The sequence below is a fragment of the Oryzias latipes genome, chromosome 14 (assembly GCF_053564925.1).
Source record: "Oryzias latipes strain Hd-rR chromosome 14, Olatipes_Hd-rR_3.1".
Lineage (NCBI taxonomy): Eukaryota > Metazoa > Chordata > Actinopteri > Beloniformes > Adrianichthyidae > Oryzias > Oryzias latipes.
Window position 1 is genome coordinate 17061582 of NC_136250.1, and position 25386 is coordinate 17086967.

General features: G+C 39.3%; 2 protein-coding genes across 19 annotated transcripts; one reads left to right on the plus strand and one right to left on the minus strand.

Moving 5' to 3' along the window:
* Nucleotides 1–267: 267 nt before the first annotated feature.
* Nucleotides 268–4312, plus strand: LOC101168480 (SLAIN motif-containing protein-like). Of its 2 annotated transcripts, none has more exons than XM_011483682.4 (7): nt 268–765; nt 874–1007; nt 1100–1210; nt 1944–2042; nt 2151–2423; nt 3594–3722; nt 3799–4312. In XM_011483682.4, exons 1-7 carry the CDS (start codon nt 368–370, stop codon nt 4068–4070), a joined length of 1416 nt encoding a protein of 471 aa, XP_011481984.1. In that variant the 5' UTR covers nt 268–367; the 3' UTR covers nt 4071–4312. The 2 variants fall into 2 exon arrangements, with proteins under 2 accessions (XP_011481984.1, XP_078787381.1); XM_078931255.1 differs by having other exon boundaries at nt 3597–3722.
* A 2116-nt stretch (nt 4313–6428) lies between these two features.
* Nucleotides 6429–23443, minus strand: taf1 (TAF1 RNA polymerase II, TATA box binding protein (TBP)-associated factor). 17 transcript variants are annotated; one of them, XM_078931248.1, is made up of 42 exons: nt 23324–23443; nt 23125–23181; nt 22273–22387; nt 21940–22060; nt 21720–21836; nt 21287–21406; nt 20893–21134; nt 20606–20821; nt 20268–20510; nt 19949–20189; nt 19717–19824; nt 19461–19628; nt 19244–19371; nt 18926–19033; nt 18642–18815; nt 18353–18526; nt 18077–18181; nt 17796–17996; nt 17559–17700; nt 16707–16837; nt 16550–16630; nt 16299–16448; nt 16079–16198; nt 15810–15985; nt 14300–14526; nt 13998–14205; nt 12968–13139; nt 12596–12807; nt 12406–12514; nt 12231–12329; nt 11980–12157; nt 11832–11899; nt 11627–11749; nt 11406–11498; nt 11201–11285; nt 11038–11105; nt 10700–10813; nt 9414–9521; nt 9142–9237; nt 8763–8979; nt 8496–8667; nt 6429–7293 (listed from the first exon to the last, which is right to left on the minus strand). In XM_078931248.1, exons 3-42 carry the CDS (start codon nt 22384–22386, stop codon nt 7074–7076), a joined length of 5949 nt encoding a protein of 1982 aa, XP_078787374.1. In that variant the 5' UTR covers nt 22387; nt 23125–23181; nt 23324–23443; the 3' UTR covers nt 6429–7073. The 17 variants fall into 17 exon arrangements, with proteins under 17 accessions (XP_078787374.1, XP_078787370.1, XP_078787371.1 ...); XM_078931244.1 differs by having other exon boundaries at nt 19193–19371; XM_078931245.1 differs by having other exon boundaries at nt 21269–21406.
* Between the last annotated feature and the right edge of the window lie 1943 nt (nt 23444–25386).

The following is a 25386-nucleotide window of genomic DNA, read 5'->3' on the forward strand; positions in this document are numbered from 1 at the left end:
TTGATCTCAAGATAAGCAGCACAGTTTTTTGAGGGACGGAAAGAAAGTGCTATCAATGAAATCAGAGAAGAGACTGACCAGTAAAATGAACATAATTTCTAAAAGTTTAATAATCAACAACTTTTTTAACATGAGCCATGATGACAGTGTGATGTTGAGAGGCTCTGTGTGTGGAAACCTGTGCACTCTTTAATCCACATAAGCTCTTGATGCTTCTTTAAATCCATCCAATCTGTTGTGAGTCTGTTCTTAACAGTCCTTCTCAACAAATCTGGGTCATTAGAAGGTAGACTGGAGCAGCAGCTGCTGGGCAAACACAACCCCTGTTTTACATTTCTTTAGAACAACCGGACAAAATCCTGCAGCCATGATTGAGGATCTTTCTCAGAAGACGGATGTCCAAGACCACTCTGAAAGCAGCTGGTACCAGTACTTCTGCAGCCAGGCGGAGTTTGAGCCGAGAGCGAGTCACGATCCTTTCAGCTGTGAGCTGCAGGATGAAAATCAACAAGGCAACATCTGGGCTGATACCGAATCTGGACAAGTGCAAAGATGTACAGATCGATCCTTCGCCAAGGATGCTAGATTAAGACTTGAAGTTTTGAAGTCAGGCTGCGATCTGTCATCCTGCTGCGTCACGGACAGCACGCTGAACAGCTCCAACTCTGAAGAGGACTTCTCTGATTGTGAAGAGACTACAGAGTCAGCTTTGGACTTGGTGGAGATCCTTAATATAGAGGATGATGAGCAGGATGAACAGAGCTGGTAGTCTTCATCAGATATGTCTAAATGTTTTCTGACAGTGGAATATTGTAAAAGGTTGAGTTTTTTGGTTTGACATGTAAGTGGGATGTTTTGCTATTTTCCTCACAGGTTGTATGAACCTCAGAAGAAGCAGCCACTTGTTGAGAAGGGCTCTGCACTCAGGTGGTGTCGACAGGTGCTCGATAACCGCAGCCCTGAGATGGAGATTGCATGTCGTCTGCTTATGAACAAGCTGGACCAAAGTAAAGACAAAAATGTCTTTTCAAATATTCTCACTTCCAAAAAGGTTCGTTTAACCGTGACTGTGGGGTTACTTTGTGTTCCCTGTGTTCAGGATCGAGGCATCAGGTCTTTGGGTGTTCCTCAGCTTTCCATCATGGTGTGAATGGATCTTCTGTGGACAAAAGCTCTGTCATGTCATCATTCAGTGACTCCAACAGTTTAGGTAAAGTTGTTATAGCTTTGACATTCTTGATGAAATGTCCAGAAGTTTATAACACTGAAGAACCACATTAGAGCATTATTTTTGATCTTCCTCTAGTTGAAACATAACAGCGATGAATTTTTCCATGGAAGTCTTCATCAGTTAGTCACTGTCACTTTTAGTTTACATTTAAACTAAATCACAGCAGAATCCGACTTGCTTAAGCTTTGGGGTTAAAGAGGTGACCTGGAAGTGAGGTGAGGAGGATAATTAGATTCAAACTCCCTGAGCAAGAGAGTGAAGATAACTGGTGTGCTATGGATGTGGTTTCCTTAGAGGCTGACCATCCTTCAATTCCTACGGAGTACTTTAAATTTGGTAATTGTTTAGTAAATATTTAACCCTTTTACCTCTGTCTCAGGTTTAAAAGTAGAGATACTTTTGGAAGATCGTGTGTTTTGAGGTTTTTCAAAGTTCTGCTGATCATTCTCAAGAAAACTGTTTTTGAAAAGCAAGTTTTAGACTTTAACTCATTTTTGAAAATATGCTCAGGTCAATTTTAAATTAAGTAAGCAATTTTTATAAACGCATCCTAAACTATTTATCTAAAAATGCCACTTATTAAACTAACCCCCTTCAATATGTTTTGCTTGGGGCCCATAAAAAAAATTTAGCAGTGTTCTTGGAGACATTTATGTTTATACCCAAAATCAAATACCTGTTTGGGTCTTTTTCTGTTTCTTAATTTGCACAGATTGCAGTGAAGAGAATTTTCCCCTTGATTCTAGTCCTGCAAGCTACAAACTGCAGGACATCACAGATGTTCACATTATGGCTCGAATACAAGAAGCAAGTAAGTTGAGAAGTACCTTTAATCAATTGAGAGAATTTCTGGTTAAAGTTTGGATAATTGCAAACTAATAAAAATAGGACTGTACTGGCTTTTTTCTGTGTTATTCAGGTTTAAGACACGACTATGTTTCCATGCCATCTGCATACAGTAGAAACCAGCAAAAGCCCACTTCCTGCTTCAACACTGCAACAGAAAACACTGATGAACCTGTCCATGAAAATAAAGTCAGAGCTTGCTTTCCGTCTTCTCTGCCATCTGTGGGCTCCTCTCGCTGTCTGTCACCAGCACCAGCAACCAAGCAGATGTGTCAGAGTCCCAAACTGAGCCGGCTTCATGAACAAGTCACCCAGTTCAAGCTGCTTAAACGTGCTCAAAATCAAGGTAGACACAGCAGGAACAGCATCATGTAATTGTCCTATGAAATATCGTAAGTATAGTAATTATTTAGTCCTAAATACTCAGAAAACCGAGACACTTATTTTTGCCCCTGAACATAAAATCCCGTCCATCAGTCAACGCCTTGGGTGTCTGAGCTCTTCTGCCCAGTCAAGCCTCATAAATCTTGGGGTGTTGTTTGACAGGTCTATGTCTCTGGAAAGTCACTCAAAACAGATAGTGAAAAACTGTTTTTATCATCTGAGGAACGTGGCAAAATTAAAAAGTATTTTGTCTCGATCAGACCTGGAAACAATTATCCACGCTTTTATTTCCTCTCGTTTAGATTACTGCAACTCTCTTTTTACCTGTTTTAACAAACGTTCCCTAAACCGTCTTCAGCTTGTCCAAAACTCTGCAGCGAGGCTTTTAACAGGAACAAGTAAACGGACACACATCACTCCTCTCTTGTCTGCTTTACATTGGTTACCTGTCAAATTTCAAATTGATTTTAAAATTCTACTTTTAGTTTTTAGAGCCTTGCATGGTCAAGCTCCGACATACTTATCTGACCTTTTAACCCCATACTCTTCGGCCCGATCATTGAGGTCTTCCAACCAGAATCTTTTAAGCGTTCCAAAAACCCGCTATAAGACTAGAGGAGATCTGTCATTTCAAGCTGTTGCTCCTTGTCTTTGGAACTCCCTCCCATTGTCGTTGCGTCAGATCGATTCCGTTGAGTGTTTTAAATCTCAGGTCAAGACGTTTTTATTTAGGAGAGCTTTTAGTTGATTTAGTCCTAGTTTTACCACGTTTTACTGTGTTTTATTTTACTATTATTATTATTGTATTTTATTACTTTTTTGTGTGTTGATATGCTTTTATGCTCTTTGTAAAGCACTTTGTGACTTGCTCTGAGAAAAGTGCTATAGAAATAAAGATTCTATTCTATTCTATTCTCTATATATTATATTTGATCCAGATCACAACCACAATAAGGATTTCAAATATTACTTTACAATTTAACTTCTGCTTTTTGATCTGCATGACTAAAAGAGGGGAAACACCTAGAAAGAAGGACACATTATTATTACAATGTTTTTCCCTCATTTCTTTAAATTTATTAGTTTATTTACAAAAACTCTTCAGAAATCATATTTTATCGTCTGGTTACAGCAGCATCCACTGGCTTAGCGAGGTCACCCCTGCGAACAAGCCTCCGCTCCCTTCAGGCTGTGAGGAACAGCAGAAGTCTGGAGACGGACGACTATCAAACCGCTGGTCAAAGGTCCAACGCCCAGCCAGGTCTGTTCCTACGTCCTCACAGAGAAAATAACTTTCATTTATGGATCAAAAGTTTCAATAAAAATCTCATTCCCAGATGTGTCATCCACCAGAACAGCCTGTGGTTTTCGATCCCTATCTCCAGCATCTGCAAACTTTCACAACCTAAAGCAGTCCTCCAGGGCTGGGTCAGTTCGAGTGGCAGCAGTGAAGGGGCTGCAGAGGTCTCAGTCTCTGAGCCCCTGCAGGATTCCTCATCCTGCAAAGGGGTACTTGCCCGTTCATGGACGAGTCTTTGCATCTCCAGAGAGACCAACCACTGCAGCATGGAGCACACGTGCTCCACCTGTTCAGCGAGGAAAGACATGATGATAGACTGTCAAATCATTTTAGTGTGCTTTAACTTGCAAAAGAACATACACTGCATTAAACTTGTCATATTAACTTAAGTACCTCATCAATTAAATTAGTCTGATGGTGGGTGGACTCTGTGTTGTCTTGTCTAGCCGCCAGAGAACCAACGAAAATATGTGAAATTTACCTTTTTTCTGATTTCCTGTTTTTTTTTTTAGGTCAAAACAATAAATTGCCGTTTCTAAACTTGGAAAAAATGTTTCTTTTGATTGTACAGCTTGTTCACGAAAGTGGACAACAGAACGATCTTAATACAAAAAAATAAGATAACATTTAAAACAAAAAAAGGAACAGTCAACATAATACTGCATGTAGATTGTAGAAAAATAAAATACTAAATGCCTTAGCTGCAAAGACTTTCATCACTGAACTGGACGTTTTAACCTTTGTGCTATCCTAGGCACTTTACCATTGGGAGTTGGGTCATCTAGACCCACTAGACAGTGCTCTGAACCTTTTTTCTTCAATGATTTGTGATCTTCACTGGTGTCCATGGATTACATGAAATCTTTCCACCTTTATCCACCTTTGTCATGGTAGGGAGAACACGTCAAAGTAAGGGTGGGGTCATTTAAGATAGCACAAGGGTTATCTTAAGTATTTGAATATTTACCACACATTAGAACAATTTGGATTTTCCAAATCTACACTGTAATAATCTAGTAAGCAGTTTAAGATCCCTGTTTTTGCGTTTGAAGACATGATTTGACATACAATTTCTCATTTTCTCAAGTCATTTTTACTTGAAAAATATACACTGTGCTTCTTACTTTTAAAGTGGAAATTCATGCAAAGACAGGGAAAACCGGCTATTTTTCATTTAACCCCTTTCATGTCATCTACTGTAGCTCGAATATGTCCATTACAGATGACATTCAAAAATTAACCTTCATATTTCCTGTTATACTGTTTAACTAAACTTAAATGACTTCCTTAGTTAAAAAAAAAACGATTCCTTATAAATATTTGCAATACTACAATATTTTAAAGTATATCTTTTTTCTTGGCATATTTGTTTAGTTGTGGTCTCATCCTGTTGTTTTCCCAAAAAACAACAAAGGGTGTTTTCTTTTAAGCACTTTGGGGAAAACAGTAGAGTACTTAAAATGAGTGAAATGACACAACTGCTGATGGCACGAAACAATGGGCTGGTTAACAGGAGGCTAGAGTAACAAAACAGAGTAGAGCACCAAATAAAAACATAAATGACACGTAGAGATGCAGAGCATTGTGATCTGTGATGTAAATGCATGTGAGCAAACTACTGCAACACATTAAAATAGATTCTAAGCCTGCAATAAACCAGGAAGTATAACATTTTGATGAAATGCAGCAGAATGCAAGAAGGCCTGTAGAATGCCAGTAACAGGAAGTGCAGTCAGTATTTAAAGGAAACCAAATAACTGCACAGGGCATAAAAGGAAGCAAGGGGTGTAGGTTCGATGAGGCAACTTTTTATTGCTTCCTATATTTTCCTAGTTGCTGCATTTCCTTTCAGCTTGATTTTTGAGGCGTGCATTAACAAAAAGATTAGATGTTGCTACTTGTTTTCTTTCTTGGATGCTTCCGTTTTTTCTGGAAAGTGACTTGGTTTAATGTGTTTTTGTTTTTAGCAAAATTACCCGTACAATCTTAACTTGTCAGTCTGAAATCTTCTGTATTTTTTAAAATTAGTGCTGCTATGTTTGTAAAGTCAGAGGAGTTTGTCCAATCCCCGTTGGTTTGTGTGAGGCGTTTTGAAGTATACTGCCCCCTGCTGTTCACCAAACACAACTACAGAAAGCCTCTTGACCCTTGGGCTATCCTATGACCCCACCCTTACATTGACGTGTTCTCCCTACCATGACAAAGGTGGATAAAGGTGGAAAGATTTCATGTAATCATGGACATCAGTGAAGATCACAAATCATTGAAGAAAAAGGTTCAGCGCACTGTCTAGTGGGTCTAGATGACCCAACTCCCAATGTTAAAGTGCCTAGGATAGCACAAGGGTTAAAAATAAAGTTCAAGTGAAAAAGCATCAGCTTAAAACATAAGTAAAACTTTAATTGAATTTAACTATTTGTTTTGTTGTCCATTTGATCATTTCATTCTTATTTAGAGCAGAAAAATGCCTTTATATTAATTGTAAGAATTTAAGTTTTATTAAACATTTCTCAATCTATGGATTTTTTTCAACATGTACCCAGCTGTGTATTGTTTTTAAAGGGAAATGACACAGTTGGAAATGTATTAGGTTTTTTGCTGAAATACAAAGTAAACAATAAAGATGTTACCTGGGGCGTATTTAATAAAAATGGGCAGCACAGTCACTTTTTGTTGGTGAACTTTATTTGCTTTATGAATTGCTGATTATAGGTGTTTTTCCACTGGACTTTGAAGGTAACGGACCTGCGCAGATGCTGCATGCCCCTAACAGCAGCCCAAAAACACATGTGCCAGAGAAGACAGGCAGACATTAACTCTTTCAAACACAAACATCTGGTTTCTACGTCTAATTATCTTGCCTGCTGAAAATATTGAACCCTGAAGAATTATTTTGTAGTAAAAATGAAAACTGAAGCAGAGAATCTCCAAACTTGATTTCCACAAAAAGAGAGCAGTCTTGTATTTAACATATTTAAGAAACTTCCACAGAAAGAAAACCTTAAAAAATGAAACTATATTTCTAGAACACTGTTGTCTCTCTATTTTTGTGATCAGTGAGCTAATATCAGGTGATTGGCCGATAAACAATAACTATTTCATGAAAATCAATGAAACAATTCCACCTCAATCCATACATAGAGTATCAACTGAAAAGTACAAAGTACTAGCTTGAACTGCAAAGGTAACAGGAAGCAATAGAAAGTATGTATAAAGCATCATTTACAAAATAACTACAACTGTACATATTTACATGTTTCATTTCAAAAGTGGTATAATTTTCAGGATAGTTAAAAAAGCAACAACATGACATTAATTGTCAGAGTCCATGTCGCTGTCTCCTCCGATGGATCTAAACTCTTCACTCTCCTCGTCTTCACTCAGCTGGACCTGGGAGAGCACAGCTGGACCTCTTCTCCGTGCTTCATCTTCTTCATCCTCCTCCTCTTCACTGATCCCGTATTCTTCACCGTTTATCATGGTAGATGTCTGCGTCTGACTACGACTCTCAGTCTCCTCATAGCTGCCGTAGCTGTGACACAACAGAGAAACACAATCAACCAGCACTTTCAAAAATATTTTTAGTCACAAATCTGGAATGCTGGTTATTTATTTGAACTGTTTTTTCTTTTTTTTTTTGGAAAAATGGCCACAACATTTTAGCCTTGTCAGACAGAAGTGCTCTGTATTTTTCAGGAGAGGGAACAGTTGTGGGGTCGCTGCACTGGGTCCCCCATCTTTTTCAGGCCACGGATCAGTGTCATGTCAGACATTATTTTATTGTCTGACATGACACTCATGGTTGTTAAAGCGTAACTGCAGAACTTGTGTATCCTGTGCCATAATGTAAAGATCTGTTGTGGGATTACTTTCACCCACTCTTCACTACAAAGTTGATTCATCTGTACTTTTACATTGTTCCTCTAGCTTCTGCTCCACTGTTTAGGCCTGTGGGACACTTGTACTCATTTAAATGAAGAAAAAAATAAGTCCTGTTCCTCTTTAATTCAATCTCTTTGCTTACTTTTAGGCGCCCACTGGAGGCTAAAGTGGGCGCCTAATTTCTTTTTACCTCCAGTTTCCCTTCATTTTTGAGGGTAAAGACTATCATCATCCTCTGTAAAATATGCAGCTGCTTTAAACCTTATTTGTAAAGTAGATTTCATGTAGGAACCATTCAAATATGGGTTTTTTCATAACCCATAACTATCAAAATGGAAGCTTCAAAATCATGTGAACTTCAGCGTCATTAGACTTAAAAGGTGTGACGGATACATGTAAAAAAAAAAGAAAGGGTCACTAAAACTGGTATTTTCTAAATATAATCACGAACACGAATTCATCATTTGATCAGTAGACAGCTGGTTGCTTACTATTATGCATTATTATTAAAGTATGGGGGAACAACTGCCGCATTAAAACCTTATTTATAGTTGAAAGCTCTTCAGTTTCATCACTGAATCTTCTGTGAAACTAAACTTTCTTAAGTTTGTTTTTTGTTCACCTTTCTAGCTTGTTTTTCAATTAAGCAGTTGGTGAAGTCGCTTTAAGCAAGAAGCGAATGTGACCGAGCGACGTGACGTACATCAAGAATGAGTCGGATGTGGTCGGAACAATCCAGTAGTTTTCCAAAATAATAGTCCCTTCCAAATCAGATTATAAATAAATAGAAGTTTCTCAGTGGAGGGGTACCAACTGGACAATGGACTGGTACCGGTGCGCGGTCTGCTGTACCTGATGTTGCTGTCCTCTAAAGTTGGCCCATCAGGCCCGTCTCCTTCGTACGACATCATGCTCTCGTCCTGCTCCATGCCCATGCGGGCCGTCTCCTGAGTTCTCCGTGGAGGCGGCGGTCGCACGTTGACCTCTCTGTCGGAGTCGCTGCCACTCTCTGACAGCTGAATGGCTGCACAGACGCAAAGTGCCGACAATTTTTGAACTCGAACCACAATAAAATCGGAGGTGACATGGGTCCCGTCTCTGCACTGAAGCTGGACTCACAGGAGAAAGGATTGTCGCCCTCCTCTTCGCTGGCATCATCCTCTCCATCTGACATCAGCAGATCTTGATACAGCACGCTGGACTGAGCCGGGTGGCTTGATCTCCTATGCTCTCGCTCCTCTTCGTCCTCATCTTGGTCGTGTGCTCGCCGGCGAGGAGGCAGCAGCATCTCGTCATCATCATCTTCATCTTCCAAATCCCCTTCAGCATCCTCTGCCTGGAAAGACATCAAGGTAAAAGTTGATCCAATACAAGTGAAGAAAGATTGACAACAATTTAAAGTGGAAGAAAAACAAATTCAGTATTTTTTCAAAAATGTGAGTTTTACTTGTTTTATAAAGTGGAATGATCGGTTTCACATTAAAAGCCTCTTTCTTACTGGAGCTGGAGTTTTGGGTTTCCCATCATCTTCCTCTTCAAACCCTTCGATATCTACATCTGACTCCTCTTCTCCAGGTCTCCTGCCGTGCCGTCCCTGAGAAGAGAAACCAAACGTCAAAACAAAGAAGTAACAAAGGTCAACTCCAACGTTTTGAGCTCTGAAACTTTCACAAGTAGGTCAAATAAAAAACGCCATATTGAGCTGGATGCTGTGAGGATCGTTTAAGGAGGGGTGGCATGTGCTTGCAAGCCTCATTTCTCTCTCCATACCTGCCCCCCTCTCTTCTCTGGAGCAACCACTAGAGGTCCCTCAGAGAAAAGGCTGCTGGGCTCTCTGGGCAGACTCCCTGAAGCCCCACTGTCAAACAGATCAGCAGGCTGGCCAAAGCCACACGGAGTGGCACACAGACAGAGAGACGGGACACGAGGGCAGAAGACAAACGAGTGGGAAGAAAGAAGACACTAGTAAAGGAACTACTGGGAGAAAACACAACGTGAATATCTGGAGTTAGTACAGAGAAAAAGGGAAGAGGGGGATAAGAAGAGCACTGGAAGGTGTAGCACAGTGTTTTTCAACCTTTTCTGAGCCACGGCACACTTTAACCTTAAAAAAAATCCCGCGGCACACCAGCATCCAAAAATTAAAAAAAAAGGAGAAACTCATAGTCTGTATTGATCTACAGCCCCTCCGCAATCTCACATGCATTTTTGAGATAATTGTTACAGAAAAAGCTGGAAACTGCAGATGTTTTTTTCTAAAAGATGCAATAAAAGTTAAGTTAGAAGATTTAAAAACAGTTTGATGTGTGTTCGTTGGTTTCAAGACGTTTAACAACAGATCTCCGTATGCGCTGTCACTCTCACAACCCAATGCATCATGGGAGATGTAGTGCATAAAACGGCCGGATATCGGTTTTCGGAGCTTCATTGTTTTGTTCACTTGTTCCACGGTCTGATACCGGATTCTGTGGGAAGCTACACCGATAAAGACCGAGCTTTAGCTGCTATTTTTTTTTAGAACTGAGCGACTTTACGAGCTAAATCGGGACAAGGAAGTGAAGACTTTAACCACTTCTGATTGGTCAGACTGATGACATGTGATTAAGCCTTCAAGAATGATTGGTGGAGACAGTTAAAGGGACGGGACGTTTCCAAAATACAGCCGAAGGTGCAGCTGAATCGCGGTACCTTATCAAAATGTCTTTAATAAAATAAAATAAACGCAAAGAAAAAGTGTTTTATGATCTTTTATATTCCTAACTCCTCGGTGTTTTATCAGGGCCTGTTTGTTTGAACAGAGAGCTGAAATCATGGAGATGGAAAATGTTTTTAGATCAGTTAATGAGGGCAATTTCCCACGGCACACTTGACCATCTCTCACGGCACACTAGTGTGCCGCGGCACACTGGTTGAAAAACACTGGTGTAGCAGAGAAGCTGCAAGATCAGCAAATTATGCTCTTATAAACAGGTGGGGGACCTGAAGTCGCTCAGCATCATGGTGCGATTACAGCGGGATACCAACACAAATAAATATCTATCAGAGGGCGCTCCTACCTGCGGGGTGTAAGGCCCAGGCATGGATTCGAAACCGTCGAGATCTGCTGCGTCTAGAGCTGCCTCCTTAGCAGTGCAGATGTCTTTCTCCAGCTGTGTCAAGTGCTCATCATACTGGAGATGCAAGAAAATCCATGACAACAGAGATTTAGGTCAGTGGGTTAGCAGCAAGTAGCGGTGCAGCTGGAAGGGAATCATTAAACCTTGGCTTAATGAAAAAAAAACATACTGATTAGTTTCACATAACCAAATATTAATCATGTTTTGTGCAAACAAAGAATCAACCCCAGCGTTACCCTTTCCCTGCAGCGTGTATGCTTCAAAGCCCCCCAACATACCTCTGCCAGAGTCTGTTTACAGATGCTGATTATATCCAGAGCTGTCTTGGTGTATGGGCTGTCTGGGCCTGTCAAAAAACACAATTATCAATACTACAACTTTTTTTTTCCTGTGTTCAATAACCACTGCACTTTCATTAAACATTTATAGAAGGTAATTTACCATTATACTTGATGCTGTTGGCGTGGATGAGACTAACATCAGAAAGAAACGCGTCTCGGTTCTGGTATTTGTGTTTGGAGATGTTCTAAAAACAAAATAGACTCATTTTAATTTAAGAAAGAAGGGAGGAGACACTTTGACATGTCTTCTAAATGATGTGCTATTGTTTTGAGATGTAAAAGGTCAAAACCAGAAAGTCTTTCACCTTTCTGATGGTCTCCAGATCCATGGGATTTGGTATAACCTTATAGTAGTCAGGCACAAACTTTTTGTTGACAGGATGGTGAAATGGCCAGGACTAAAAAAAAGAAAAAGGAGGGGGAATTGTTAAGAAATAAAAATAAAACAAAGTCTAGGCTTTGATCATTGCTCTTGTTAAACCAAGTTGGAAAATAGGAGCAAAAGGTTTAAAGGAAGGCGCCTCACATCGGGAACAATCATCATTTTCTGAGTTACAATGTTGTCCAAGATGAAGGAGAAGGCCACTTGATCATCGTCATCCAGCAGAGGGTTGATGGCTTTCTCCAGCCTCACCAGCCTGTCCTCTTTCTGCACTCACAGGTAGAGATTGAAAGTTTAAAACTACGGCGCCTCTTAATCTGTGAAGATGTAAAAACCTGTTCAGACTCACCTCCTTCAGTTTAGCGTCGCACAGGTCCAGCATGGACTGCGCCACTTGAGTGATCGGATGTTTGGCGCCTGTTGAAGCAAAGACACATCAATTTGGATGAATAGAGCAAAATGATTTGATGCTTTAAGTCCTTATCTTTCATCATTACCGTTGTACGTGGCACTGTTTTTCACAATGAGCTCCACAGCTTCACGAAACTCCTCCCTGGACGGGTACATCCGCTTGCGCACGTTCTCCCTGAGCGTCTGCAGATCCATGGGCCGAGTAATGATTTTATAGTAGTCCTTCACCACCTTGGCATTGACGGGTGTGTGGAAGGGGTATGTCTATAACAAGGACAAGAAGATATTTAAAAAATGAGGCTGCAGAGCAGGACTTCACTCTCTGGGCAGATCTTACATTTGGATGATCCCGCATATCGTTGATGAGGCTTTCTAGCACAGAGGACAAAGTAACCATGGGGTCGGTGCGTCTGCGGTGGATCGCCTTATGCGGTTTCTGTCAATGGTAACAGAAAAAAGTATTTAAATATCAGCCAAGTCTCCTGAATGCATCACACAAACCCAGCGCTTACATTGAGGTAATCGCAGTGGACCGCACTTCCCACACGTCTCTTTTTCTTTTGCGGCAGCTGCTGCTTAGGAAACTTCAGCACCAAAGACTTCCTGCGCACCTCATCAGCACTGTGAAGCACATCAGAGAGCATTTACGTACATGTATTTATAACCTGATTCATTATAAAGGGGAAAAAGCAACTAAAATACCTCTCAATGAGTTGCTTTCCCAGTACAATCTTGGTTCCTTCCACTTTGATCAGTTCCTCATTGTCATTATGGATGACCGTCTTCTCCAGCTCTTCTTCCTGCTCTTCTGTCATGGCAACAGGATTTGAGGGTGGAGCGTTGGTTTGATAGTAAAGCGGACAGAATTTGTTGGTCCTCATGTGGCCGATGGCTCCACAAGCTCCACACTTCAACTGGGGATAAAAGACAAACATTAAGGAACGAGAGGATGATCAGCCTGGAAAAGGAACACCAATTATAAACACAATACTAGCTCTAAGTTGTGTTACTTTGTGCTGCAGATAGATTTTGAGGAAAAATACAAGATTAATTCCAGTAGAACTGCAAGCTTACTTTTACCTTGAGGTCTGGTCTCTCTTTGGCTTTCTTGGCCTTTTTCTCTGGAGGACCTTTGATCTTGTCCTTCTCTTGGTTTCTCTTCAGCCTCCTGAGCTGCTCCTGAATTCGCCGACGCTCTTTCCTCATCTCCTCTCTGTGCTGCTCATCAAACAGGGCAAACTTTCGTCTGCAAGCACAAACACGGCTCTCTTGTTTTACTATACATTGCGTTCTTTGTGGAAGCTTGTAGACTTGTAGAACAAAAATAAATCTTGCTTCATATTACAAAAAAAAAAACAGACCATCATCAGTGGAATTGATCATTATGCATTAACTCATCTGTTCTACAAACATTAAGAGATCTAAAAAAAAATGCAATAGTGATGCAATTTATATATTAAGATTTGATGCTGCAGACGATCGAGTGGATGCTTGAAGTCAAAGTTCATTTGAGTAAAGAGGAAATTGATTATTTAGGATAAAAAGAAACAAAATCTTATTCAAAGATGATCTTTTGGAGGGAGTGGGCTTATTGAGTAAAACATTCATGTTTTTTTATTTGTTTCCTATATTTTTCCCCACACTTGTCTTATTTAATGTCCTGCATAGAAACTCAGGGGCAGCCAAAGTGTAAAATAAGAAAGTTACACTAAACATAAACCTTAAGCTTTTCAATCTCGCTTAAAATTTGGTTGCGGTTTATTGCATTTTTCTATTAATCGTGAATCATTATAATAAATAAATAAATAAATAAATAAATAAATAAAACTTTCACCATGGACTTTGTTATTTCAGAGCAGCGCTTAATAAACTTATTTGTAGCTTATTTTCAAATATGTTAACACTTGCAATGGTGGTTTGAACTTAAAATGCAAACAATCATGTTTACATTCATCACACTCGCTTGTGTTACGTCTACTGCCTAATTTCCTCCAATAAAACATATATCTGTCATATGCAGCCTTGGTTGGTTTACTTTTGTTGCTGTACTCAGTTCTACTGTTCATTTCCTTAAAATTCCAGGTAAACCAGGTGTGAAACTTACATGAATTCATCATCTTTGGTGGTTCTGATTCTGGTATATGCATCAATCACTGCAGCCTTCCTCACAGTCTCACAGCGCACATACTCTTTACCATCCTCGTCTCTAAATGTGCGGTAGATCTTGAGTCTGCGTCCCGTAGCTGAGGAGTTTAGGCTGGTGACAGAAGATGTGTCGTCATCTTTGTGAGAGCTGGTGGACAAGGAACTGGCTGCAGGGGAAAGGCTCGGTAAGAAAACCTTTTATTTTGAATAAAAGTGAGTGAATCCCATTAGAGCTGATTTCCAGCAGAAACCCAGACTTACATAACCCTTTACGCCTATCCTTGCGTCCTTTGTTGTCGCTCTCTTCTCCCATCAGCATCCTCTGCAGCTCCTTCCTTTCCTGCTCTTCTCTCTCCCGAGAAAGCTGGGAGCTGGTCTTTTTGTTCTGCAGCATGTTCTCAATGTTTTTACCCATCTCCTCAAAGTCACTATCTTCTGCTGAACTGCTGTCTGTGTCTGTGGACAGCACCTCTGTTGACTCCAGAACTCTGCAGTGGGAAAAAATAAAAATAAAAACAGTACAGATGTGATAAGGAAGAAGCATGAATAGCACACAGAGCTGTCTAGATCTTCTAATTGAGCACTCAATATTTTATTTACCTTTTTATAATATATTTGAAAGGGAATGTGTTATTTTTTAAGGAATTCCCCGATTCTAAAATAATGAATAATTCAAGCAAAACCTTAATAGGTTTTAAGGGTTGAACTTCCCTTTTTGTCCAAATAGTTATTAGAGACGCTTGTGAACCTCTGAACTAGTATGAGCAAAAAACTCAAAATTGTCACAGCAGTTTAAAGACCCCCTCTGACGAAAATGGTGTTTTTGGTGTTTTTAACACGTTCTTGTGGCATTTTTCTGATGATGAGGACATAAATAAAGAAAATTAAACTTAAAAATAAGCATTTCTGAGCAATTCTTTATTTAAATCGTTGAGAATAAAGAGGAGAAGAAGAAATGCCGTTTGAAAAAAGTTTGCAGCTGTGACGTAGAAGCTACAATCGGCAGGCCACGAGCTCCCTGCCCCGTTCCATTTGGATGCATCCACTTGTAGACGACTAAAACGATGAACGTCTTTCTTTTCTTCATCTGAGTTGGGATCTGGCTCAAACTGTACGGCTGGATAGCTCCAATATTTCTTACCATTTTGTTGCACTGCAAATATTAAGTTGAGGGTTTAAGGGTCTTAAAGATAGCGGGAGACCGTGTAATAGACTGATGACGGGATGAGGGGGCAGGCTTACTCTGGGCCCATAGTTACACACTTAAATAACTCAGAGGGGAATTTCTAATGAACTGCTGCCGCTCTGCAGAAACTATGTCCTAAAAAAAGACACAGGTTTTTTGATTTTGACTCAAACCGGCATCATCATAATTAAAAGATCACTGGGAACGCGTGAAAAAAATTTAACCAAAAGATGGTCGGAGTTTGACTTTAAGGGGAAATTAGACAGGAAATATTTACACACAAGTATTTCCATGTCAGATAGTAATTTAATGTTTCCCCCCAAATTTCTCAACCAAAGCATGTTCCTGCAGTAAATCAGAGCTGATTAAAACCATCGTTTCTATCTGATTCTACAAAACGATAGAACACAAACTTCTAATGCAGCAGGGAGGAGAATAAAGACAAACGTTCCTCTGAAGACGTCCAGATAAAAATCACTAACAACTAATGTCCATAAATCTTTCTGGAGAACTATACCTAAAGGGCCTTGATCAGAGTTCCGGAAAGTTTCCCACAGACTGCATGTGATGATAAATGAGTCTCACTTGTTCTGCAGATCAAAGATCCTCTGGCACTCTTCCTTGTAGCGCTCCTGGTGTTCAGCCACAGAGAAACGAGAGCCTCTGGCAAATTTGCTCATGGGACCTTCGCCTGATCGCGCCTGCTCTGTGGACATGGTTCTCACCACATCGATTACCTCCCAGCGAGAGAGCTTCTTGATCTACACCATTGGAATGAAAACACATATTTTGTTATGGAAGCAAGCAGTCAACAACAAAGGAGGAAATCTGATAATTCAGCATGATGAACTCACTTCTTCCTCCGGAACTCCAAACTTGCGAAGCAGCTGCTTGGCGTTCTTAAGTGAAAGCCTCCTGAGATCTGCATCTGTCCCCGTCACCGTCTTCTTGACAGGTTGAGGCTCTTTGTCATCCTGAGGAAACAAAACAGTGAAAAAAAACAAACCTGTAGCACTAATGTATATCAGCAGTGTGCAGATCTCGGGGAACAAGATTCCTCTTGAGAAATCAAACCTTCTGTTGGGTGGGCTTGTTGGGCACTTTCACATAGGAGAAACCCTCCCCACAGCCTGTGGGATCTGCCACACCAGTCACCTCCAGCAGACACTTTCCCTTCATGGCAGAAATGAACGCTCGTGTTGTGTTCCAAGGAGCTGTCCGCACCTATGGCAAATGAAAAGAGTTGGTGTGAATCCTGCAGACTGCTTCAAGTCCTCTAAAGTCTGGATCTGTAAATGCATTCAGGAAGGTTTTTGGGTTGATACCTCATCGTCAATCTTCATCTGAAAGTCCTCCTCATTCTCTTCTTCTGGGGCAAAGAAAGATTTCTCACCATATCCAGCATCCTGTGATAGATAAAGAACTTGTAAATGAACCGATCTGTTTTTTTTATCAGTTTGCACTGTGGGTTGAAACTATTACCTTTAGCCTCTGCTCTGCCACAAGCATGCTGTAATAAGCACAGCACTGCTCTGGAGACACCATGGCTCGGATTTCTTCTTCTGTGGGCAATCTGAAGTCCGGTTTCAACACCCACCAGTTGGAGTCCATACCTGATATGACAACAAAGGAATTTATGAAGGTTTTATTATTTTAACAATAATATATTTAATGTATTGAGCAAAAAAATAATAATCAAGCAAACAAATTAGAGATTTAATTATCAAAATGTTCATCTTGAAAGTGCAGCAGTACTTTATTTTGACAGTTGGAACCTGCTTCCTATGTTTTCCTCACTGGAGCCCAGCCAGTAGACACAGAATTGTAAGAAAAATGAACACTCCAAACTAGTTTAAGTGTTGTGTCGTAGTTAGTTGTTCATAAGACGCTTGTATGTTACCACGTCTGGCATGATGCCGCGGCTGCTGGTGGTTTGGTGTCATTTTGGGATTACCTCTGTAGCAGTGAGGAAAACAATGAACAAAAACCAAAGGTTTCAACTTATTAAGAAGCATCAACTAAATTCAGGTTTAAATCGTAATTTTGTGTATTTATCTGGCCTTTTGTCCCTTACTGGAAATTAAAGCATTTGTGCCAGTGTGTCTTTTGTTTAAAAATTTTAATCTGGGACAGAAAGTGAAACGTCTTTATCAAGAAATTGTCAGTAGTGCAATAGTACTTCTTTTGGTTTTTAAAAACCATTAGAGCTATGATGGCCTGCATTCTAATCATCTGTGTTTGCACATCATTATCTCACCCAAAAACTGAACTTTACACAGTCTCTGATTCAATCAGCGCATATTGGTGCTTCACAACAAAACGAGCAAACTTTACCTGTACGTTTGAAGTCTGCACATAACTTGAGCCGTTTCCTGATGCTGCTTTCTGAGTGTGACGGAAAAGCTTTCTTTATGTCCTCCATGCGGATTCTTCTGGGCCGATCCTTGCTCTTCCAGAACAAGCGGTAAATAAACACCTAAAGAAAGCAGGAGGACAGATGTGCACTTGTGGCAGCAGGAACTGTAGTTTTGGGATAAATAAATATTTAAAAAAAGAGTCAACTAAACATACCTGCAAGAAGTCCCTGATGTGAGTATTGGCTCGCTTGGAGTTTGGCCCTGGGACTTCAAACAAGGGACACTCCTGTCCAACTACAATAATGTCAACAAGCTCTCTAATGAAGTAGCCATGCCGGGTTCGTAGGACCAAGAAATCCGTTTCTGGCATTTTGTGCAGATAGATCGGGGACCGAAAAAGGTTGTTCTCAAATGCCTGCAGGAAAAAAAGGTGACGATAAGTAATCTCATGGCCTGAAATGTTGAAAATCTTTACATCACATAGGCAGTACGAACCTGGAGTAATTGTCCAGGGTGCAAAGAGCCCAGAAAGGGGGACGTGTGGCAGTACACAGTCTCTCCGTACTTACAGTCTGGCGCTCCAGGATCTTTTCCAGGTTTCTGCAACATAAATAACCAGCGGCATGCACACGTTTTAATATGGGGCATTTTGTAGAGAAACAAAGCAGTCCATTATCCTTTTAGTTTTACATCAGATCACAAAGAGTTAAGTTGTTTTTTGGAACCAAAACAACACTTCCAAAGTATTGGCAGAAAGACTCTTTTGCTCACCCTTTTGTAGTAGTTCTTGATCTTTGTAGCCATGCCCACTTGCATGATAAGAGGCGGGTATTCCTCACTGTATTCTGCTAGAATCAGATCGCCATCTTTGCCTGTCAGGTCTTGTGGCGTTCGCATAAAAAACATGTCTCCACCTCCTGAAGCTTGCCGCTCCTGCTCTCTCATCTGTATGAATAGAAAACAAACAAAAAAAGGATTAAGCAAAAGGTAAATGTTTAGAACTAATAGCAATGTTAATAATAATAATGTAAACAACAAATTTGAGCAGAGCTTCCTTCACCTTGGCCTTCTTCTTGATGTGTTTGAGTAGGGGCTGAACAGCGTGGGGGCCCGGCTGAGCTAAAGCTCCAAATGAATACTTCTTCAGTGTTGGACGATGGAACTGGCGAAGCTTCATGGGTCCCATGTGAGTGGGGAAGAATGGCTGCCGTAGCTCTAGAGCTGGGATTGAATGCTTAAGAAAAAATTAAATAGATTTAAAATAGCAAACAAAACAAATCAAATAAATCATGAAAATATCACAAATGTTCCGCCTCATTTTTTTGTGTGTTGGCCACTTCTCACCTGAATGATATTGCCACCAAAGGTTCCTCTCAGACCTTGCTGTTTGGGGTAGTAAAACTCATCATTGGAGAGATTCCAGGGATCCTTAACTTCAGGCTGGGACATGTTCTTTATTAAAAGGAGAAAATAAGTCCATATTTTAACTTAAATGTACCAAACAGAACATTCAAAATGAAACTTGCAGAACTATATAATGAAAAGTATGGCCCAGTTGCATTTTTTTAAATTACATTTAAGTCAGGATTGCATATTTTGTGTGATATTTACCTTTGAGTCTGTCGTTTTATTAAAACTGAGTTTTTTCATGTGAGAACATACTTGCTGCGGCTCGTCTTTGATCACTCCGGTCTTTCCCAATAAAATGCGGCTCTTCTTAATTGCAGTTTCCTTCTTATTCTCTTTTGATGGTGAATGTGAGGTCGCTTCTTCTTTCTCATCTGGAATTTCTACAATAATATAGTTGCTGAGCCCATTTTGAACAGGATAGCTGGCTAAATGCTAAGACTGAAAAGCTACAAATAATGTGGTTGTATACCTAGAATAATATTCTCATCATTGGGATCCAGTGTAAGAACAGGTGGTGCAAGCATGTGATCCATCTCCTGATCATCCCAGATGATGTTGTCTTCCCATCGGCCATACACCAGCTCCTCATTGTCAATGGGGAAAATAGAATACCAGGAACAGGATTCTTCTTGAGAAGCTGCAGATGAGCAAAGGCAAACTGTTAGGATAAGAATTTCCAAAGGAACGGTTTGAGTGGAAGTGTTTTCTATATATTTTCGGATCACCTTGATGATCGAGGCTGCTTTTGTCCCGTTTAGCACCTGTGATCGTAGGAGTTTTGGGTATGGGTGGAGGCGTTGGTGGTACCAGCTGAGAATTACTTCTAGTGAGACCTTTAAAAGTAAAAAAAAAAAAAAAAAAAAAAAAAAAAAAAAAATCAATATTCACGCAACAACTAAATTTTCTTCTTGAAGCTTAGAATCAGATTTGTTTATGAGGATCTTTGTAACATTTGACCTTGCTGTGCATTATAAGCATTGGCGTTGCGCGTCATGCTGGAGGGAAGCCATCCTGCCAGACTGGCTCTCTGTGTCTTGGTTCCCTTGTGCTTTACATCTTCTCCATTCCAAATGATATCATCCTCCCACTTAAGCTGAGTGACCATCAAGAAGACCTCATTCTCTAAAGCCTGTTTTTCTTCATTTCCATCAACTTCCTCTCCATCGCTGTCATTCATTTCCTTTTGTCTCTGAACCGTCTGTCAGAAAACAAACAATAACGGTGAGTGAACATAAACAATAAGTCATTTAAATATTAAAAGACATGGTGGTCTTACTTCTTGAGGAATCTCTGTGATTTCCTTGGGGATCTCCTGCTTCTGAGGCTCACTGGACTCCAGCCTTTTCAGCTTGAACCCATAGTTGAAACCACTTCCATCCTCAGGTACACCCAGCATGTCATACCAGAGCTGAGCTGGACCATATCTCCATTCTGCCACTTTAGGTCGAGACTCTGTCTCCTTGTCCCCATCCCCACTGGTCTGCGAAAACTTTGACTCCACTGGAGCCATCATAGTTATCTAAAACAAGCAACCAGAAGAGAAGTGAAAAACAAAAACTCACATGTGACAAGGTGCTGAGAGTTGAGATCAGCCAGGAAACTACCGAGGTGTACCTCATCATCGGAGAGGCACTGCTCTGGGGGTGGAGGGAGGGCGTACTCATAAATCCATCCCGATTTTTTCTCCAGGCCTGGTTCTGACACCTCACCTTCAGGTGGAGGTGTTCCAGGCTGAGGGTCCCTGTGTTTCCGCTTCTTCTTCCTGCGGGCACTCCTCCAAACTGACGGCATGTTCTTTCCAGGACCAAACAGCCTTAAGAACCTGAGAACCTGTAAATATAAGGACATAATAAGAACATTTATTTGATTTAAGAGTAATGGAGATTGAAAGGAATATTTACCTTGCCAGGCCTAAACTCTGGAAAGAGCTCTGTGACGCCAGGCAGAGCTTTGGCTGCATCTTTCTGCATTATGCCAGCAAGAGGGAGGGTAAGTCTGTCGGGGGGGCCTCCAGATCCAGAGATCTGACAAGGTCTGTCAGTTTCTGACTCAGAGTCTGAAGAGCTGCTGAAGTCCACCTTATCAGCAGCAGAGGATGGTGCAATGATGGAGGGCAGGATGATGCCATCACCGTCTTCCCCCGCTGTCAGGACAGACCGAGATAAATCACAGCAGCAGATACAGATCATGACCTCTTAACATAATTCTTTGATCCAAAATATTCCAACAAATAAAAAAAAACACATTGTACACTTTGCCATAAAAATTGCAGCTTACCAGTACATGAATCTTTACCGTTTGTGCTCTGGCTTGAGGATTCCTCCTTCTCTGGCAATGAAAGACTAGGCGGCGGCGGTGGAGGCATGAGCTTAGAGTCAATATCCTCACAGTCAGCATCATAGTCGTCGTCGTCATCTACAGTTCAGGAGTTGAAAATATATATTAAACCAAAATTTTAAAAGACATTTGTAAATTAAATGAAATTGTGGTAGCTAAGCAAAAAAAAAAAAAAAAAGAAAATAGAGAAAAAAAGCATAGGGCAGATTGTTTAGATCACACCTTTTTAAAATGTCATCACAAGATTTTTTTCTTCACACAAAAGTCAGTGTTTGAATAGAAAATTAATGTAGACAACAATCACTTCAAAAAGTGTCATTTTTCAATAGAACGTAGCAATATTACAATATTGAATACACAATATCACACAAGCAATGAGTCTAATCGTTACCAGTTTTCCGGCTTAGCTGCAAAGACCCCATAGCCTGGCGGTACTTTTTGGTCTCATCTTCTGCCACCTCGCTGATGTCAGAATAATCGACAGCGTCGTCAGTGCTTTTCACCCAACCTAGAAAATGGCAATAGTTGGAAAAAAAAGGAAAAAACAAACTAAATTGCTCCTTTTTGGCCACATTTCAGGTAAGTAAGCTTCCTTGTCTATGCGCTCTTACCTTCCCCATCGACATTTTCTGAATCTTTATTTTCTTTTTCCTCGCCCTCATTTGCAGTAATCTCTGTAATTAAAGAACCCAGACCCAGAGTTCCTAAACCAGCGAGATGCTTTTTGGACTCCTGGGATAAGAAGACAATATAGAGAAAATCATTTCCAGAAAAAATTAAAATCACAAAAGAACACAGATTTATCACAAAAGGGGGATTAAAAACTTTGATGTTAACAATCTCTATCGAAAAGTACAAATGTTTAGTTTATCTACAAACAATACAAAAATACCTAAAAAATAATCTAATATAATGTTGAAGAAAAATGTCTTTTAAACACAAACATTGTCCAAAACGCTATCATCCTCCAACTGTCCGTCTTCATTGATGTTTCCAAAGAGGAAGCCAGTGAGGGAAAACGGGCGACCTTGATCTTCGTCACTGTCAGAGTCAGACATCCTGTCAAAAGAAAACAATGTAAACAAACAAACTATGCCTGGAAAAATAATAATAACATCAACAGCTCTAAAAGACAGTCTTTTTCCTAAAAATTAACTGAGCAGGCGGAACCTTGACCTTAAGGCAGCTTGCATCAACACCTCTTATCGGACATTTACAAACTGTCGTAGAAAAAATTAAATAACAGTGCACTTATTTTGGGTTACAAAAAACAAACTTATATTGTACATTTTCTAAAACACAAATGCTGCGTTTGAAATATTGGTTGCATAGATCTTATACAAATCAAAATATTTACCAATTTGAATAGACACGCACTGTTATGACATTTCATATCTGACTTGTAAACTCAAATTATTAAACTTTTATTTATGGACAACTAAAATTTTGTAACCAATATTTTTTTAGTCTAAAAAATAAAAGGCTCAATATTAATAAATATAAATATCACCTTTCTGTTCTCTCTCTTTTTCTCTTTGTTGTTGTCACATTTTGACAAAAGCGATATCTATTTCTCCAGACTTAAATGTCTATGCTGTATTTGGAATTATATACCACAGACAGACGTCACCGTAAACATGCTGTTTTCATCGTAACGATCATCTCATGACTCATAGTAGCAAATTATTACTTTGCAACAACAAAGTAATATTTTTGTAGACTACGATCATTGACAAATACATAAAATTGTTTTCAGCGGTGCAGTGCATAATAATATTATGCTAAATTAAACATACCTTGTTTAGCTCTTCAGACTTTGTAAACCCGGGATAAACTTGATGTTTTGCTGAAAGCTAACAAAACAAGTTAGCCAAATGTTATTATCATTGTACAGTAACTAGAAATGTTTCTGTTCCGCGCTGTTGTCTTAATTTTCGACCAGATTTTTTATTTTATTTTAAAGAAGAAATAATAAACGCTTCACAGAGCACCGACCTATAATTTTAGATTAAATGTTTTTTTTTCCTTCTTAGTCCAAACAGCGACCCGCAGCTTCATTAGCGGAAGCTCCAAAGTGACCCGGATGAACTGCCTGATGCGTTCAGGTACTGCTGGTAAAATCGTTGGATTTTAGACCGAGAGAGGTAAAATTTAAGAATGCCATTTAAAATGTAAGTATTTAACACATATAAAATTACTTTTAATTTCATTAGAATAATGTGGATGCTCTCATAGTTGCCTTATATGCATTATTATTATTATTATTATTATTATTATTATTATTATTATTATTATTATTATTATTATTATTATTATTATTATTATTATTATTATTATTATTATTATTATTATTATTATTATTATTGTTATTATCATTATTATTATTTTTGCATGTTTGGGCACTCAAACCAATGAGTTATATCGCTCCAGGAGACATCACGTGATTCCTCATGGGAGGAAAGAACCGCTATCTTTTTTTTTTTTTTTAGTAAACTTTATTGAAGTAATACAGGATACAAATTCAAGTCAATTTTAAGTACACAGATGAAAAAAGAGTAACAAAATGTGCTTTCTTTCAGAAAATTTGCATTTATGCATGTGGAATTTGGCTAGTGTTATACAAAGGTTAATTAAATAGTATTGAGAACCGCTATCTTGGTGAGGTCAAAACACTGCTGCAGTGCATTCATGCATGTGAACACATTTTTTTTTTTTCAAATGCCAGTTCGTTGTGCGGGTTTCAACTGCCAAAATCGGAGAAATGAGCACACGAAGGAGGAAGGCATAACATTTGACAGGTAAGTACTATAATTTTTTTCTTTTAATGCTGCAGGGGCATCATTAATAGTACACATGTTGACAAGCATGATCATGCTGCAGGGCTATTATTATCAATTGCATGATGTACGTATAATTTGCTGTCGACATAAATCTAAACTTTATTGTGTTAAACATATATACAGTATACTAGGACTAGGCTATAACAGTAATATAGATTTATACATTTCTGACTCAGTGACTGGACTTTTCTTGCAGGTTTCCAATGGATTCAGACTTAAGGGAAAAGTGGGCCTTAGCTGTCACAGGAGCTAACCCAGATGGATCACTGTGGTTACCAACTATACCAATTAGCAATACAGTCGGGCTTTGTTCAAAACATTTTGTGGAAACAGATTTTGACAAGTCGGGCCAGACTGTTCGCTTGAAACCCGGCACCATACCATCTGAGTTACACCAAATTGATCACTCACATCAATCTGTGGGGTAAATCTATTGTTTTTCTTTGTTTTTTTGTTTTGTTTTTAGGGTAAATCTATTGTTAACTTTTGGACTTTTTGTTGATTTATTGTTATTTATTATTATTATTTGCTTATTATGTATTAATTGTTATTATTAAATGTTATTATTGGCTTATGTTTTTCTTATTATTTAATATTATTATTGACGTACTATTGATTTATTATTATTATTGACTTATTATTGACTTATTGTTGGGCTTTTCTAAATAATTGAAATTACATCTCAAAGAGGTCTAAAACTTCTAAACGGTTAGAAATTATTTTTTAAAAATTGTAATAATTTTTATATTTGTAAGAAGTTCTGCAACTATGTATTTTTCAATTCGGTTTGAGCGTTAAAGGCTGACTGTTTCTCTTATTTAACAACAACAAATGATATATCTATATACTTGGATGCCACCAAAGGCTATGGAAAGCATTGTGGGCGCTGACAACCTCACCAAGATGGCGTCGCCACAGGAGGCCAGGCTTCCCAAGCAGGCGTGTCTCCTTTAGCGAAATAACTCATTGACTCAAACTTTAACAAGGTGCAAAAAAATTGAAAAAAATTAAAAATTTTGCTGTTTAGTACCTTTTATTGGCCAACTCGGTTCAATAGTAAAATGAAATTTCATCCTGTTTTAAATGATTCTAATCTTTAATTTAGTTGGATAATGCTGTCTTTCAGAATTGCACCTACATACAAAAAAATGGAGAAAAAATAACTCAAGTTATGAGTTAATTATAACTTTACAGGATTCATAGATTGTCTACTTTCAG